Source organism: Triturus cristatus, chromosome 3_2 (genome assembly GCF_964204655.1).
Source record: "Triturus cristatus chromosome 3_2, aTriCri1.1, whole genome shotgun sequence".
Taxonomy (NCBI): domain Eukaryota; kingdom Metazoa; phylum Chordata; class Amphibia; order Caudata; family Salamandridae; genus Triturus; species Triturus cristatus.
Genome location: NC_140584.1, coordinates 661,753,113 through 661,770,731, shown reverse-complemented (window position 1 = coordinate 661,770,731; position 17,619 = coordinate 661,753,113). Strand labels below are relative to the sequence as shown.

Below are 17,619 nucleotides of genomic sequence, written 5' to 3'. Positions count from 1 at the left end.
ACTTGTTGAGAGACTTTAAAACCTCCAAGAGGGAACACAGACTTGCACAGTACTTCAACTACAATTCTCAAATTGCTCTACCGATCTATATTTCATATCCATTCAACAGCCCCGCTATATGGTAGGAATCCTGTTTTTTAAAAAGGAACACGGTTTTTTAAATGCACGTTATGTCTATCAACAAGCTTATAAGGAAATCGACACAAAAGGAATTTTGGTATCGTGACTAGAGCAGACAGAAAAGATTCTCCCAATTTTAAGAATGGATGTTATTACAGAAGAAGAAGTAAAAGTGGTTGCCAGTAAATTAAATGAATTACATGATTATACTGACGAGAGAGTGAGACAAGTAACAGAGACCAGATTTGCAAACCTTGAGAAACGATCCTAATAAGAATTAAACAATGCAATAAAAAATGTGGTTGTAAAATCAGAAGTCCAAGTCTCAACAGTAGCAATAATTATCCATCTGAGACCTAGATCTTGGAGGCTTTAAATACTTGCAAACGTAATTAACACCCCTTTCCTGCAAACCATCTCAATAACTCACACATCCACTGAGAAAATATTTGTTGACCTTTAACATATTTTCCTTGAACAGCCATCATTTGTTAAGGGTACAGTCACTCGCCTCAGATTATAGAAAAAATAAACCAAACCTGAGAATTGGAGTATGACAACCTCCCATCTACATTGGATGTTATTTCGCTGTACGACAGTATGCCACAAGCAGATGCCATTATCTGAAGCTTTTAGTGATAGAACTATTAAGAGGCCATCAGCCAAAGTGCGTATTAACGAGACAAGACATACTTAAATGCAACAACTTTAATTTCAATAGTAAATGTGGTCTGCTGTGCAGGGCACTTTTATTAGTACTCCGGTCACTCCATCCTATGCTGATATCTTCATGGACAAGTATCAAATCCCTGTTGTGGCCAAGAAACATTAATGACTCATTTCTACAATGAATGCAGGGCCCAGAAAACTGGAAGAATTACACCAACAGCATCAATTCCACCATCAAATTCACCACTAGCAATAATAAGCATAAATCTTATCTTCCTTTTCGGGATGTGCACCTCTGCATTAAGGAATAAGAAATTGTGAAAGCTGTACAAAGAGCCAACAGGTGCATCATTAACAGGCAAGTAGTCTAAATAAGACGCATATTTAGCCATGTACACAGTTGTAAAGAATATCTACTGGAAAACCAACAGCGTAAATTAAGTGGTAGATTACTAATTGTGATAAACTGTCATCCACCCGGTTCTATCTATAAAAACATGCATTAAACATTTCCTACTTTTCTTATTTCTGAAAAACCACATGTTTTTCCAAAGCCCACGATCATTGCAGAGCTCCAAGTTTATGAGCACTTGGTGTAAGAGCTGAAATAAAAATATATGTAACAAATGCAGGGTCTAAAAGGGTCATCATCTGGAAATACGCCCACTATCGAAAGAACCTGCACCATAAGACATCTTACATTCCAATCAACTTCTGTCATTTATGTGATCCAGTACCAACAAGAAGACGGTACAGAGTTATACATAAGTTTTGCTTCAAGTGAGTCGTGGCTCCTCAACCCCACACAGTAGTGGTAATGCATAGAATATTATACTTTGCACATGTACCGTTCTAGGCTGTCACACTTGATTGTATGGGCTGTTGAAAATGAAAGTTAGTGTAAAAGGTTATTTTTATTGAAATGTTTGATTTTATTTAGAGAGAGACTGGTATATGATTTGTGGGTAGATGAGATGAACTCGAACTCTCCTGTCTGCCCCCTAATCCTGCTGTAGCATGCTTGGTCCCCAGCTTTACCCTGTACTATCTTACGGCTTGAGTATGCACCTAATTCTCTAGTGCTCCAATAGCATACCTCTGATAAAAACAAAATGCTTTATGGTTAGTTCCAAGGATGACCCTCTGTGACGGCACACGCACATTTAATTTTTGTTTAACAATGACAGAACTGAGCACAGTTGCAAAAAGAAAAAAATGAGACAGCCAGTAATAGTGTGCAACTGTTGGGCCCACAGAAAAAAAGTAAACTTAACAATAAAGCAGGGAAAGGAGAGGAGTGGACAGCAACGGACGAGCAGAGGTTGGAGGCAGGAGCGTGATGTGAGGGTAAACAAGCAGGCAGGAGACATGGGGAGCAATGAAAGTGCTCCCACTGAGTACTAAAGATAAACATAACAAGCATTTGCAATGCAATAGGTCTCGCATTCACATTAGTTTGAGCTAATGACATTGTAAATGACAATGTTTTTATTTTTATTTTTTTTAAACCCAAACAAAAGGCATTGTCATTTACAATGACTATGTCCTCTGTCGCAAGAGGTGCCTCAGGGTTCGGCTCTTAGCCCTACCCTATTTAATATCTATATGCCCCCCTTGGCAGATATTGTGGTGAGACATGGGTTAAAAATGGTATCATATGCTGCTGACACACAGTTGATTGTTACCCTGGATCAAAAGGAGGCTGGAACGGCATCTGATTTTAAGGTCTGCTTGGGGGAGCTTGCTAACTGGATGAAGCTCAGCTGTCTGCAGTTGAATGCGGGAAAGACGGAGGTGATGGTAGTTGGTAAGCTACCCTCTCTATGGTCACATTTGTGGTGGCCGGAGGAGCTGGGACCTACTCCGACCCCTAAGGCTAAGGATCTGGGAGTATGGTTCGATGTCACCCTCTTCTATTCAGAGCAGATATCAGCTATGGCTGGAGCCTGCTTTCGCAGTCTTAAAATGCTGCGAAAAATCCTGGACTTACTCCCATTAGATGCCAAACGAACCACTGTACAGGCCCTTGTCATGTCACGTCTAGATTATTGCAACATCCTGTACTTAGGGGTGACCACAAGAAATCTGAACATCCTGCAGAAAGTTCAGAATGCTGCAGCTCGGTTAATTCTGAATATTCCTAGGCGGGCCTCGGTGGGGGAGGCCTTGAGAAAATTACATTGGCTCCCCATACAGGCTAGAGTCACCTTTAAGGCCCTGTGTTTTGGCCACAGGATCTTCAATAAGAAAGGTCCAAGTTTTTTGCACCCCCTTCTCACCGCATATAGACCTGCTAGTTACCTAAGGTCGTTGGGCACGGCAAAGATGATTGTACCTAAGGTGCGGAAGGTACGGGCTGGAGGGAGCTCTTTTGGCTTCCTTGTGGCTAAGGCCTGGAATTACCTACCTGTTGACTTAAGGACGTGCCAGTCGAAGAGTTTGTTCCGGAAAAAGTAAAAACTTGGCTCTTCCAGCACCCCCCCGGGGGAGCCAGAAGTTTTGTACCTGTTCTCCTAGGGACTCAGGCTGGAGGGAGGGTGGGAGGCTCAGGGCAGCTGTCAAGACACGGTTGGAGTTCTAGCGCGGGGACACTCAGTTGGAGTAACCAGGCGTTCTATAAGCTGAATAATAATAATAGCTTAAACTCTCGTAAATGTGAGACCTATTGCATTGAACGTGTCCTTAATGGCCCAGAGTGGCGTGGTTGCCCTACTTGGCTTTATGTCAACACGGCACAGAGATCACAGTCCTGGGCCTTCCTTTTGCAAATGGTTGTTTTAAGGTGTGTCAGTCTAATAGGTTAAATTGAAGTGAATCAAGCCTGCAGCTGCAAGGATCCATTAGAATAACAATTAAAATCCCAGGGCTCACACCATAGTGTCCTGGCGACAAGGTAAACTCTGTGACGTGCAGCATGAGAAGATGGCCCTGGTGGGCAGCTTCAGATGCAAGTGTCTGGGGAAAGGGAGAAGCTGGCAAGGCGGGTCAATGTGAAAAGCTGCCACTGGCAGGCAGTTTAAAGAGCTGACACTGGTGGGCAGAGCAAGCAGATTCCATTGGAGGGCAGCGTGGCAAGCTGGCACCGTGGACAGTGTAGGAAGTTGGCATTGGAGGGCAGTTTGAGAAGTTGGCAATGACAGACCATGTGAGGTACAGTAATTGGTACAGTAATTAGTGAAAAGTGAGTGAAGGAAGCCAGAGACAGCAAGAGAAGACGGCACTGGGGCAAGACAGTAAGGAGGCACTGTGAAAAGACAGCAAAGATGGGCAGTATACAAAGCGGACATCATGTCATTGTAAGAAGAAGGCACTACTAGGGTCGGTCACATGCTGGCACCAGTGGGTCTCATGGGGCGCGTACACTGGAAAGCACCGCCTGGAGCCGACAGATGTCACAGAAGCAGCGCAAGGAGCTTGCCTCCTTGGGCACAGTGAGCACCGTGAGAAGCACAAACTGATCATTTTGAGAAGGTGGAAGCGGTGGGCTCTTTGCCGCAAACCTCCATAATACTTCTGTGCACCCTCCTCTCCTTACCGATCCGTTCCCCCACGCCAGAGGTCTTCGGTCCTCTCAGGGCCTTTAACATCCAGTACCACCGAGCCACATCGGACCCCCAAAATCACTGTCCAATAATACCTAGCACCTCAGTGAATTAGTGTGACTGGGAGGCGACTCCAGCTGCAACGGAATCGACAGCGTTGTGAATAGAGGAATCGTGGCAAAATGGTAGCTGCCAGGCTTCGAATCCAGAGTGATGAGAGGAGGGGCTGAGCCCGAATCGCTACCAGGAGCAGTCTGGCTTGAAAGTGCTCCAGCAACTCGTCGCCAGGCCCGGACCCCAGAAAGGAGCACTCCCTGAGTGCCCAGGAGATGAAGGCGCATGCCGGCACCCAGACAAAGTGGCCCCGTCCTGGTGTGACAGAGGCGGGTACGGGGTAGATGGGGTGTCATCTCCTTGCAGGCCCAGTACTGCTGCAAAGGGGAAGGTTGCCCAAGTCAGTCTGAGGGGGCAGCTGAATGAAACCCCCCTCCCCTCCTAGTCCCAGCTCAAAGAGGCATGGACTGGCATCAGAGATGGTGGGAGAGAGAAGCGGCGGAGAATCGGGGAGAGGGCCGGGGCCCAGGAGAGTGGCAGACAGTGGGGAGGTGACCAGGACACGGCTGAAAGGCGCGGTCTAGAATAAGCCACGCAACACTTTGCACTAAGGAGTGGTGGGGACCAGACTCGTAGAAGTGAAAGAGGTTAAGCCAACTGAGCCCTGCTTTTAATCCTGGGAATCCCTGAACCGCACAGAGGCCGCGTTGGGGGAGCCAAAGGCATAGAGGGATTGGATACCCCGTGGTCTAAACACCTAGGTCGGAAGAAGAGAAAAACGCCAATAGATCTTTATAAAGATCTATGAAGGCAAATCTGAGATGAGAGGCTGAGCATCCACAGGCAGACCCAGTCGAGATCATAAACCCAACAGTGGCTCCTTTGGATATGCACCAGGCCTGAAATAAGGCAGATGTCAATATGGGCGAGACACTAGGCCCGAGGATAGCATAGTCAACCAAACAGGGAGGAGGCAAGAAGGTAACTGTCACTTTGCAATGGCGAATGACGAAAACCCAAACACGCCCTGCTAATGCAAGTTAGACAAATACACCAAGGTAGTGAAGAATACGCCAGATTCAGATACATCATCTACAATGCCTGACAACACGCCCCTCCTCACTGCAATGCAGCTGTCAAGGATGGCACTAGAGACCAAGATCGCACAAATTCGATCGAAGTGTCGCTATTAAGACAAGATGTCCACAAAGTGGCTGACTGAGTGACGGCAGCAGAGGGACGAGTGTCCAAACTAGAAGATGCGACTCAGGCCATGGGGTGGGACGTTAAAGGACTACGGGAGGTGACCAAAGATCTTCCCTATAGAGTTGATGATGCAAGGTGAAACAGACTGGTGAGCTTCCCTGAAGGAGTAGAGAAAACCAACATGGTGGGATTTCTGGGACAGTGGCTTCGGGCCACCTTTACAGATGAGAACCTCTCCAACTGCTTAGGAATCAAGAGAGCACACAGGGCACTAAAAGCTAGATCACCACAGGGAAACCCACACGAGCAATCACTGCCCGCCTATTGAACTTTCAAGATACAGACATGATCCTTAGAAAGTCGAGGCAAATGGGGGAAATCAAATTTGAATCATCCACCATCATATTCCATTATTGCTCACATGAAATCCAGAAACAGAAGCAGACTTGTGTTGCAGTGATAGCCAAGATACGCTCTCTCCGACATGCAGTTTTTCCCCGCTAAATTGAAAGTAATATACAGTAAAAAGTCACACATTTTTCCTCACAAGAGGCGGGGAGCTGGCTTGAAGAGAGACGACAACTTAAGACAATGCAAAACATGGAACAGCCCCACTCAGAGAGGAACAGACCCAAACTCTGGTTTTTGACAAGCAAGAAGCAAAATTACTCAAGAAAAGGAAGGGGCAGCTCACTGGGGTGGTTAAATAGAAACAGAACAAGCGGTGGTCGATCCTCGGACTTGGATGAGGACATACAATGGCAAGGAAGCCGTAAATCCCAAACTGATGGAAAGTAAGGGACGAACCATGAAGAGAGGAAGGAAGATGCGTTAAGACATGGCCCGACAAAGAACATCGAACGTTGACCAGACAGACACCGACCATGACTCTGAACACGTCGAATCCTGATGGGGATGAGTGAGGGCGCTGAGGAGTGACTCGGAAGGAGAAGCAAGGAGATTGTGGCCCAGGAGGGAGCCAAGCAAGGTACAGTCTAGTCCAGTTAGAGAAAGACTCGCCCGCCTTCCTTTTATTCCCCCTGGACCAAAAGACTTGTGTGAGCAGTGAGTGGCGTGTGTGGTAAATAGCTGGGGTGTTTGGATTGAGAGAGTGTGTGATTGCGAGTTTTTCTTCACCCGGATACGTAAGTGGTACAGCTAGTGTGAATGTTTGAAAGAGAGGAGCGATTTGTTCAGTTAATTGTTTAATTGGAGGACACCTAGTTTGAAACACGGGGGAGAGACTATGGCCCTCTCTGCGATGTAGTTGTCTTGTTGACATATGGGGATATGAGCGCCAGAGGCAGGAGGGGGAATGAAGGGGGCAACAGGAGATGGGTTATTGCGGTTCAGTTTTTTGGGAGGGAAATGTGGTTAAGTTTAAGGAGTGAAATGGACACGAACAAGGAGACAGACATCAAACACATCAGGGAGTGCATTCAGACATTGTTACGACATACAGATGGGAGGGGTTGAGACACCGGAAAGATGTGGGTACTCCATAATGACCTGGAATGTGAACAGGCTTGGGAACAAGGTCAAGTGGGGGCTGGTGGCCACCTACATCAGACTACTTAAGCCAGATGCGATATTGTTCCAAGAGACCCACCTACTGGGCTCCCAGGGTAGATTCTTAAATGGAGGGGCATACACCATGCTGGATTTCTAAAGGGTTCCTGGGGTGTAGCAATACTACTAAGGAAAACACCCCCATTTCAGATCCAGAAGACTTGGATAGAACCCAATGGGACTTATGACGTAGTATGAGGTATGTGTGGAAGGGGGGAGGTCAGCCTTATCAGTGTGTGTGTGTCCACAACTACAACAAACCCTAGATAAGATGGCTGAGATCCTGTTAGAAGTGGACTCCTCACTTCACATAGTAGGGTGGGGCTTTAGTGATGAGACACACACAATTGACACGCTTGGAGAACATTCTGGGTCTCTCGGACCTATGGCGTCGATGCCACCCACGTGACCAAAGATACTCATTCTCCTCTGGCACCCCCAGGATGTGCTACAGATTAGCCTATATCTTTGCCCCGGCAGTAGAAGTGGGAGAGATAGCCAGGGCTGACTATATGGACAGAGGCTTGTCCAACCACCCGCCCCTCTGTCTCACCCTCAAGGGAACAACCTCATCGCCTGGGTTCCGGGTGGAGGCTGAATGCCTGAGAACTATGGGACAAGACAGTTTTGTGGAAGCTTAGGATAGACCCTTGGCTATACTTTGCAGAAAACAAGGAGTCAGTGGAGTCTGCAGTCACACTCTGGGAGGCCTTCAAAACGGTACTCTGAGACCGAGCGAAGTTAGAAGAGACCCTTGGGGCAGGATCAGACCCCTTTACCCTCTGCAGGATTATGATTTTCTGAACAGAATACCAAATGCTGGCGCAGAATGAAGCACAAAACCAGATTCAGGACATGGGCAATAAGGCCAGCAAACCACGAAGGAAATGCGCTGGTTTCACAGCATACAGGGTAGCAATCTAATCATATATGACACAGACCAGGAGATAGCTGATGAGTTTGCATGTTACTACGAAGACCTCTATAGGGCATGACCACTTGCAGAGGCTCCTCATATAGAAGAATTTTTAGCCGCAGTTAAATGTACAAACTCTTACGACAGAGGATCACGCGACCCTAGAGGGAGAAATTACACTTTCAGGGATACTGGCGGTGATCGCCAAACTAAAGGCGGGCCAAGTGCCCGGCCCCAATGGAATACTAGTAGAGTTCTATAAAAGAAATGCTGGTATCCTTGGACCCAACCTACTCAAAATGCACATCGAGGCAAGAAAGAAGTGAACTCTGCCACCAGAACTTTGCTGGCCCACAATATTGGTAATGCATAAGCCAGGAAAGCCAGCCCTGAATTGCAGTTCTAACCGCCCGATCTTGCTCCCTAACAGAGACCAAGATACTGGCAAGTGTCTAAGCCACAAGGCTGACTGCAGTCATATCCTTCATAATACAAAAGGGCAAATATGTTTTTTTGCCAAAGAGATCAACCAGATTCAATCTCCTAATGGTCCATAATTTCCCTGTAGATGATCCAGCCGAGAGGAGAGACACAAATAATCTTATCCCTAGATGCCGAAAAGGTTTTTGACACAGTACACTGGCCCTTCTTGACGCAGGTCCTGAAGAGATTTGATTTTGGGCACAAGTTTTTGGCCTGGAAAGCACTGCTGTATAGGAATCCAGTAGTCGCGGTCAAACTGAGATATTGTCAGCGGAGTTCCCTATTGAGAGGGGGACGAACAAGGGCTACCATCAGACCCATACTCGTTAGAGATTCCAGGGAGCCTACGTATAGATAGGGAAGGGGTAAAATACCTAGGAATATATGTGACGTCAGACAGGAAGCGCAGCTTAGATCGGAATCTATGGAGAATACGGACAGACTTACATGGGGACGTAGTCCGGTGGAGGGTATTTACTCTAACGCTGCTAGGGGAAGGCAGCTATGTTTAAAATGAAAACCCTGTCAAAACTACTATATGTCCTCCAGAACACAAATCATAGGATCCCAGATGAGATTTTTACCAAAACAGAGGGCGAGGTCTGGAAACTACTATGGAATGGGAGACACCCTATAGTGGTATTGCGGATGCTATAGCACGACCAGTATAACAGTGGCATCACTCTCCCGGACATCAGGGCATACTCCTGGGCAACACACTTAATAGTAATCAATGACTGGGGCCATGCACCCTAACACCATCCCACTTACGTACTAGAGAGAAGTCAATTCCATTCTAGACCCTACATGCACTATCTATATGGAGGTAAGAGAATAGGGAAACTGCTACTGGCAACTCAGATGACAATAGAGACCTGGACAAAGGCAGGGAAATAAATGGGTTGGGAAAACTAGGATAACCTGTGAAACCCCTGTTATGGCTCGGGTCAAGACTGACAGAAATTAGAAAATTAAGAGGCTTTAGAGAGGTGGAACTTATTGGGATGTCCAAACTGGGTGATCACTTGGAAGATGGGGACCTGGTTCCTTTTAGCTCCCTTCAATGAGACTACTAGCTTAATGACACACAATATTTTAAATATGCACAACTCAGACATGCCTGGAGGGCGGAAGGGCTAGACATGACCGACATCCCTGAATATGCGCCTACAGAGGGTAGACTACAACAAGGGGAACAAGAGCCGAAGGCGATCTCCTGGACATCTAAAACAATTAATAATAACATACCCGATTCCTTAAAGAAACTGAGAAAAAGATGTGGCAGCGAGGTGGGTAACCTGTATGACACTGACTTGGGGCAGCCCTGATGCACCTGAGGGAGAGGGCTCATCAAATGTAAAACCCTCTACATGGTCTACTACGACCGTGCTCGCTTACATAAATTTGGAAGAGTAGAATCACCCCCCCACAGCCTGAGGTGTATGGAAGACAGGGGTACATTCCTACACACACTTTGGGATTGCCCTAATATACAATCAGACTGGAGTGAAGTATTGGGGGAGTTAGGTAAGATCCTGCAGAAGTCACTTCCCGTTGACTCGATACATGTCCTCCAGGGCATACCCTCAGACGTAGACCTCCCAGGAGCCAAGCTCCTCTGCAAGAAACCTGCGACTGGTGGTGGCAAAAACTAACATAGCCAAACATCGGGAAGCACCGGAGTTTCCAACCATACAGGAATGGAAAACCGGGATTGACCTGTATATGGTGGCAGAAAATCTTACATATAAAGCAAGGGAATGCCTGAGGAAATTTTTTAAGGTTAGGGGTCTGTGGATCAAGTACTATGGCAAAGACGATGGTGATAGTTAGGTTGCTTCCCCACCAATAGAGCCCCAATTAACTATTGCGCAAAACTGACTGTAATGATATACTCTTTGATGATTGCTTGAACGAGATGCGTTGCCTGTTTTTATCATATGTCGTTGTAACATTGAGAAAAGACCTGTTCACTCCAAAGTATTACTGTTATGAGAGCACTGTTGGGCACCATTTGCTAGAAAAAACAAATAAAATATATATTTCTTTTTTAAAGAAACCTTGAAATTGCCATAACAAAAATGTTATGATAAGGATTGTGAAACATATAGCAAATATGTTGCACTATTAAGCAACAACCTATTTTTTTTTTTAAATGCTTACTCATACACAGCGACCCTTGACCCTGTCTCCAGGCAGGTCACTCCCCACGCCGCACAGCTCCACCTGATTGTGCCCGTGTTCCTGCTGCCGCGAGTTCGCGCCAGTCCTGTCCTCTGTTGCTCCCAGGTTTGTCTCAGGTTTTTGCCCATCTGCCTGTCTGCCGCTTTTCTTTCCACTTTTTAGCCTATTTGCTCCTTCTGCCTGATTCTGCCGCCTTTCTTTCCAAGTTTTTACCTATATGCGACTCTTGATTGACATTTCTGCCACTTCCCCTTCCTGCCGCTGTGTCCCCTGCGGCCCCGCCCCCCTCGCTCGCCCATTCGCTCCCCGCACCCGCCTTCCAGCTGCACCTCCCTCCCACTGCCCCTTCTTAATGGCGGCCACGCCGAAGGCGCGCCTAAGGAAAACCCGTGTGCGTTTCGTCCATGCCTGGACTGCACCCAGCACCATACCGCCTGGCCCTCGCGAACGCCACGACGCCGCTACGACACAAACATTCTCCACGAACTCAACGCCGGCAGATCATCCACCTGCTTCCAGGCCACCCCGAAGCTCACTCACAGACCCTTCTCCTTCCGGAGCTGCAGCTTCACCAGCGACCGAACACCTGCACGACCTGCCTCCCCCCCCCCCCCCAGCAGGGCAGGTTGCAACCATCTCATATGCATGCTACTCAGCACCCGCTCCGTCCAAAAGCACGCCGTCGAACTCGGAGACGTACTCGACTCATCCTCCCCGAACGTCGCCTTCCTGACGAGACCTGGATGAACCCCTCCTCAGCGCCAGACATTGTCGATTCTTCCTTCCGGTTTGTTGGGACTGCACCAACAAACTGGGAGGAGGAATTGCCATCGTCCACAGGAATACCCTCAGAATCTTGAGCTGAACTGAAGACACCCTCAGCACCGCCGAACACCTGCACTTTCAGATCCACATCGATCCCAACACCACCCTCAGAGGAACCCTCGTCTACAGACGCCCCGGACCACTGCCACAGTTCAGCGACTCCATCACCGACATAGTCAGCACGCACGCCCTGGCCTCCGCAGACTACATCCTCCTCGGAGACCTTAACGTCCAACTCAAGAACGCCAACAACAGCAACTCAACCACCCTGCTCGACAACTTCGCCAACCTCGGACTCAAACAGCTTGTCACGACACCCACCCCCTCCGCCGGACACACGCTCGACCCCATCTTTTCCGCCAGCAACCAAGTCACCTTCAGCCACACCACCGAACTCCACTGGACCGACCACCGCTGCATCCACTTCTCCTTCGGGAAACACACCACGCACAACCACCCTCAACGTAACCCCCACCGCAGATGGAACAAGGTCACCAACGACCAGCTTATCACCACCCTCACCCGATACCCACCAACAGACCCCTCTGACACAGACACAGCCACAGCCACCCGCAACCTCAGGCAATAGATTGACGACTGCGCCAACACTCTTGTCCCGATCAAGAAACCCTCGAACAGACGCACAAAGAGAAGGACCAGCTGGTTCACCATCGACCTCCAGGCATCCAAGCAGACCTGCCGAAGACTTGAGAAAAAGTGGCGCCACGAACAGACACCAGACAACCATGCTGCCCTCAAGAACGCCAGCCGCAAGCACCAACTCATTCGAATCGCCGAAAAATCTCCTTCAAGGAACGCATCAACAACAACGCGCACAACAGCAAAGAGCTCTTCAACATCGTGAAGGAACTCGCCAACTCCAGCTCCAACGACATCCTGCTGTCACAAGACCTCTGCGACTCCCTAGCCAACTTCTTTCACAGCAAGATCACAGACATCCACGACAGCTTCAACACCCAGATCCCCCCACCCAGACACCTCTAACTCACCGCCCCCCAGCCACACTGGCCTTCTGCTCTCCTGGAACCACGTCAACGATGAAGACACCATCAAAATCATGAACACCATCCGCTCTGGCTCGCCATCCGACCCCTGCCCTCACCACATCTTCAACAAAGCAAGCTCCATCATCACATTCCAATTCCCGAAGATCCTCAACAGCTCTTTCAAGACCGCCACCTTCCCGGAGAGCTGGAAACACGCCGAGATCAACGCCCTACTCAAGAAACCCAAGGCAGATCCAAAGGACCTCAAGAACTTCCGGCCTATCTCCCTGCTCTCCTTCCCAGCAAAAGTAATTGAGAAGATTGTCAACAAGCAATTGACCCACTTCCTTGAGAACACCACCACCCTGGACTCGTCCCAATCTGCATTCCGCAGCAACCACAGCACCGAAACCGCCCTCATCGCCGCCACCGACATCAGGACCCTGCTGGACAACGGCAAAACCTTGGCCCTCATCCTCCTGTACCTCTTCGCTGCCTTCGACACCGTCTGCCACCACACCCTACACACATGCCTTCAGGACGTGGGGATCCGGACAAAGCCCTGGACTGGATCACCTTCCTCACCAGCAAAACCCAGAGAGTCCACGTCCCTCCATTCCGATCCAAAGCCACCAAGATCACCTGCGGCATACCCCAAGGATCATCCTTCAGCCCGACCCTCTAACGTCTACATGGCACCGCTCGCCAACATCGTCCGATCGCACGACCTCAACATCGTCTCATACTCCGACGACACCCAGCTGATCCTCTCCCTCACCAAGTACCCCGCCACCGCCAAAACCAACCTCCACGAAGGAATGAAGGCCGTCGCCGAATGGATTTAGAACAGTCACCTAAAACTGAACTCTGACAAGACAGAGGTCCTCATCCTCAGCTCCACCCCATCTGCCTGGGACGACTCCTGGTGGCCGGCAGCGCGGGAGCTGCACTGACTCCCACCGACCACGTACGCAACCTGGGGTTCGTCCTGGACTCAGCACTCTCAATTGCCCAGCAAGTGAACGTCGTCTTCACCTCCTGCTTCAACACCCTCCGCATGCTTCGCAAGATCAACAGATGGATCCCCAACGGAACCAGAAGGACGGTCACCCAGGCCCTCATCAGCAGCAGGCTGGACCACGACAACGCCCTTTACGCGGGAACCACGGCCAAACTCCCGAAAATACTTCAACGCCTCTGGACGCGTCATCCTCGACATCCCCTGCCACAGCCACAACACTGCCCACCTGAGAGACCTGCATTGGCTCCCAGTCAACAAGAGGATCACCTTCAAGCTCCTCACCCACACTCCCAAAACACTCCACAACGCCGGACTGGCATACCTCAACAAACGACTCACCTTCTACACCCCGAACGCCAGCTTCGCTCTGCTGACCTCACCCTCGCCACCGTTCCACGAATCCACTGATCGACCATCGGCGGCAGATCATTCCCCCACATCTCCGCCAAGACATGGAACAGCCTCCCCATCCACCTGCGACAGGGCCAGGTCCTGCTGACCTTCAGGAGACATCTTAAGACCTGGCTGTTCGAACAGTAGCAGCACGTCCCCCCCCTCCATCCCCCTAGTGCCTACGAGTGAGTAGTGCGCTCTACAAATGCATTGATTGATACATGTATATAGTTTATAGATGCAGACTGGAAGGTAATAGCCTTAAACTTGAAGACTGAAGCAAAAAAAGAAAATTCAAAACGGAACAAAAAAATATGAGTAACGATTTAACAAGCTTGCAGCCCATCTTCAGCATTTGCACTACACAAATAATCTTTAAAACACTTTATGCCACTGTGGTTAACTTAATCAGCTTCAAATTGGTTCACAATTAGATTCAGGTACAAAACAGTAACTGCATTTATTTGTCTTGCAAATATGTCTGTAGACAGCCTGAACCAGAAAAAAGCATAGAGGGGCATTTAGGAAAGGCATTGCCAAACAGTAGGGCGCTGCACTCATTAGATACAAATGCAAACAAGAGGTTACCATGCCAGCACAAGTCATGCAAAATACTTCGGTCAGAAATGGTCTGCTACAAAAAATTATAAAGAAAACCAAATATGAATTAAACATACCATATTTCTTCCTAATTTCATCATGTCTGCTCTTCATTTCGCTTCGCCTATAAATAAGCAAAAACGTGAATGTTAGTATTGATTTCATGATCTCACAATACATTTCATTAATCAGAAACCTACAAATCATAGACATGCATTTTAACAAGGACTATAAATGAAGTCTATCTCACCCTAAAAAGCAATCTTTTTGAAGTTGGGGTCCAGAGCCGTTAGTGTGTAAAAATAGAATTAGCACTTAAATTAAAAAGATGAAGCCGCATAGAATCGTAGATTACAAGAAAAGTGAAGCAATGCAACATACCATATCCATCATGACATTGGAGGAGCAAGATGCAAACAACAATAGCTTACCTAATCTTTCAGTCAAAACATCTTTTAAACCACAAACAGCAGAACAACCCAAAAACAAATGAATTGTAAATCAGGTTTGTGGAGGAAAGTTAAGTAAATCTAAAATAACCTTTAAGCCATTCTGTTAACAGACATTGCTAGCGTCTGTGAAGGAAAATGTAACCAGTATGAGGGCGAGGTCTCTTTCATACCTTACTAAACTGTCTACTGACTGCCCAGACATGGGTCCCGTGCTGCACTGCACCACTGGATTCAAGCTAGCCTGGCTGATGAGGGGTGATACTCCGAAACCTGCCCTAATATGCTTGTTTCCAGTCCAGGGAGGACCTGGCTTGGCAGTTTGGGCTGGAGTGTTCCCATGAGGAGCAGGGTCAAGAGTGATTTGCATATGGCAGGCCAAAACTGGGTTGGCGTGGTGAGCGAAAAATGGACTAAACCCAAATCTTTGTGACTGGTGGTGTATGTTTGCCTTGCTGAGCATTCTGGGCATCATTTGTTCCATTTGCTTTTATTGCCCTAAGGGTGGGAAGGGTATGCCCAGACGTGGTTCCTGTGCTCACTGCGCCACTGGATTTAAGCTAGCCTGGCCGATATGGGGTGCTGCCTGAAACCGGTCCCAGGATGCTTGTTTCTGGTCCAGGGAGGACGTGGCTTGGCAGTCCGGCTGGACTGTTCCCATGAGGATCAGGGTCAACACTGATTTGCATATGGTTGGGTCCAAACTGGGGTGGCGTGGTGAGCAAAAGAACGATGGATTAAACCCAGATGTTTGTGACAGGGGGTGAATATTTGCATTGTTCAGCATTCCGTCCATCATTTGTTCCTCTTCTATTTATGATGCTGGCATCCTCTTGATTATAAAGGAAAAATAACGGTTCCTGTGGAATAAAACAATCTGTATTTGTAATAATATGCACAATCGCAATAAAGAGGGTTTGGCTAATCAGAGGGGGCAGAGACCACATAGACCAATGATTCAGTATAACACAGTTTATAAGTTTAAAAAAAGTAGAGAAAAGGGATATGTACAATGTTACAGATTTATTGAAAAACATTTATTGTGCATAGTGTCCCAAGTGAACAAAGGAACCTAAAACATTAGTGAAGTGTAATAATTATATACACGGTTTCCACAATTTTATACAAGTCGACCGTTATAAATTATATTCAGTGTGAACAGCAGCTATATACAATGATATACGGGTCATACGGAGCTGACTCACGCAGCTTTGTAGATGCCCTAGCGTAGCACCGTCACGCTAATGGAGACGATTCTACTATTCTGAACCATTTCCAGTGTATTAACACTGTTGACACAATAACGTACATCTGCTCCCGACATTGCCCTGGACCACTACAGCTGTAGTGAGCCCTCGACCAGCCATCAAGGCCGTTTCATCCATCGATTGTCAGCCTCCCCCCCCTCACATTGGGTACCCGGCTGGGTCCTCATGTGAGTATCCTCTTTCCTTTCATTTCCACGTGTGGCACATCATCTTCACTAGGCTGCGCAATTGAACACACAGATCTCCCAACATCAGTCAGTCCTGAATAGACTGTACACTGATTAGAGGGTCGAAACGTCGTCGACACACAATAGAGGCGATCCATTACCCAGCGCACATCATTGTATATAGCTGCTGTTCACACTGAATATAATTTATAATCATCGACTTGTATGAAATTGTGGAATCCGTGTATATAATTATTACACTCTCACTTATGTTTTAGGTTCCTTTGTTCACTTGGGACACTATGCACAACAAATATTTTTCAATGAATCTGTATCATTGAACATATCCTTTTTCTCTACTTTTTAAAAAAAAACTTATAAACTGTGTTATACTGAATCCTTGGCCTATGTGGTCTCTTCCCCCTCTGACAATAGCCAAACCCTCTTTATTGCGATTGTGTATTATTATAAATACAGATTTTATTGTTCCACAGGAACCGTCGTTTTACCTTTATAATCATTCATTAGTTGGAACCAACTCCTGAGGCGGAAAGCTCGTTTTTTAAAAATTGTATTTGTGACCGCTTTTTAATCTGTGTGGTGTTTCACTTGCCCCTGGACACTCCCCCTCCTAACCTGTTCGGTTCTCCCCGCGCACCCGATTAAAGCGCTGCTGCGGGTCGGAGAATCGACTGCCGCCATTCCTGGGGAATCCCACAGGCTACGCCCACTGTCGTGAGGCCACGCCCCTCTTAACTATATAAGTCGCGCCTCCTCTTCGACGCGCGCATTAGTTGGAACCAACTCCTGAGGCGGAAAGCCGGGAGTAACGCTCGTTTTTTAAAAATTGTGTTTGTGACTGCTTTTTAATCTGTGTGGTGTTTCACTTGCCCCTGGACACTCCCCCTCCTAACCTGTTCGGTTCTCCCCACGCACCCGATTAAAGCGCTGCTGCGGGTCAGATAATCGATTGCCGCCATTCCTGGGAAAGCCCACAGGCCACGCCCACTGCCGTGAGGCCATACCTCCCCCTCCCTTAAAACAATGTGCCTCCCCCGGCCGCGCAGCGGACGCGCCGCCAGCGAGCCGAAGGCGCGCCAAAGGCAAGCCCGCCTGCGCCCGTCCGCGGCTAGGGGCCACCCCCCC

The 17,619-nt window shown here is 48.0% G+C and overlaps 1 protein-coding gene across 1 annotated transcript in view; it reads right to left on the bottom strand.

The window, feature by feature from the left end:
- The window catches only part of PTTG1IP (PTTG1 interacting protein), a 232,575-nt gene that overhangs the window by 24,582 nt on the left and 190,374 nt on the right, over positions 1–17,619 (bottom strand). Inside the window, exon 6 of the mRNA XM_085648636.1 lies at positions 14,667–14,713. Coding sequence (XP_085504762.1) covers positions 14,667–14,713 — 47 coding nt within the window. The remainder of the gene's footprint in view (positions 1–14,666; positions 14,714–17,619) is intronic.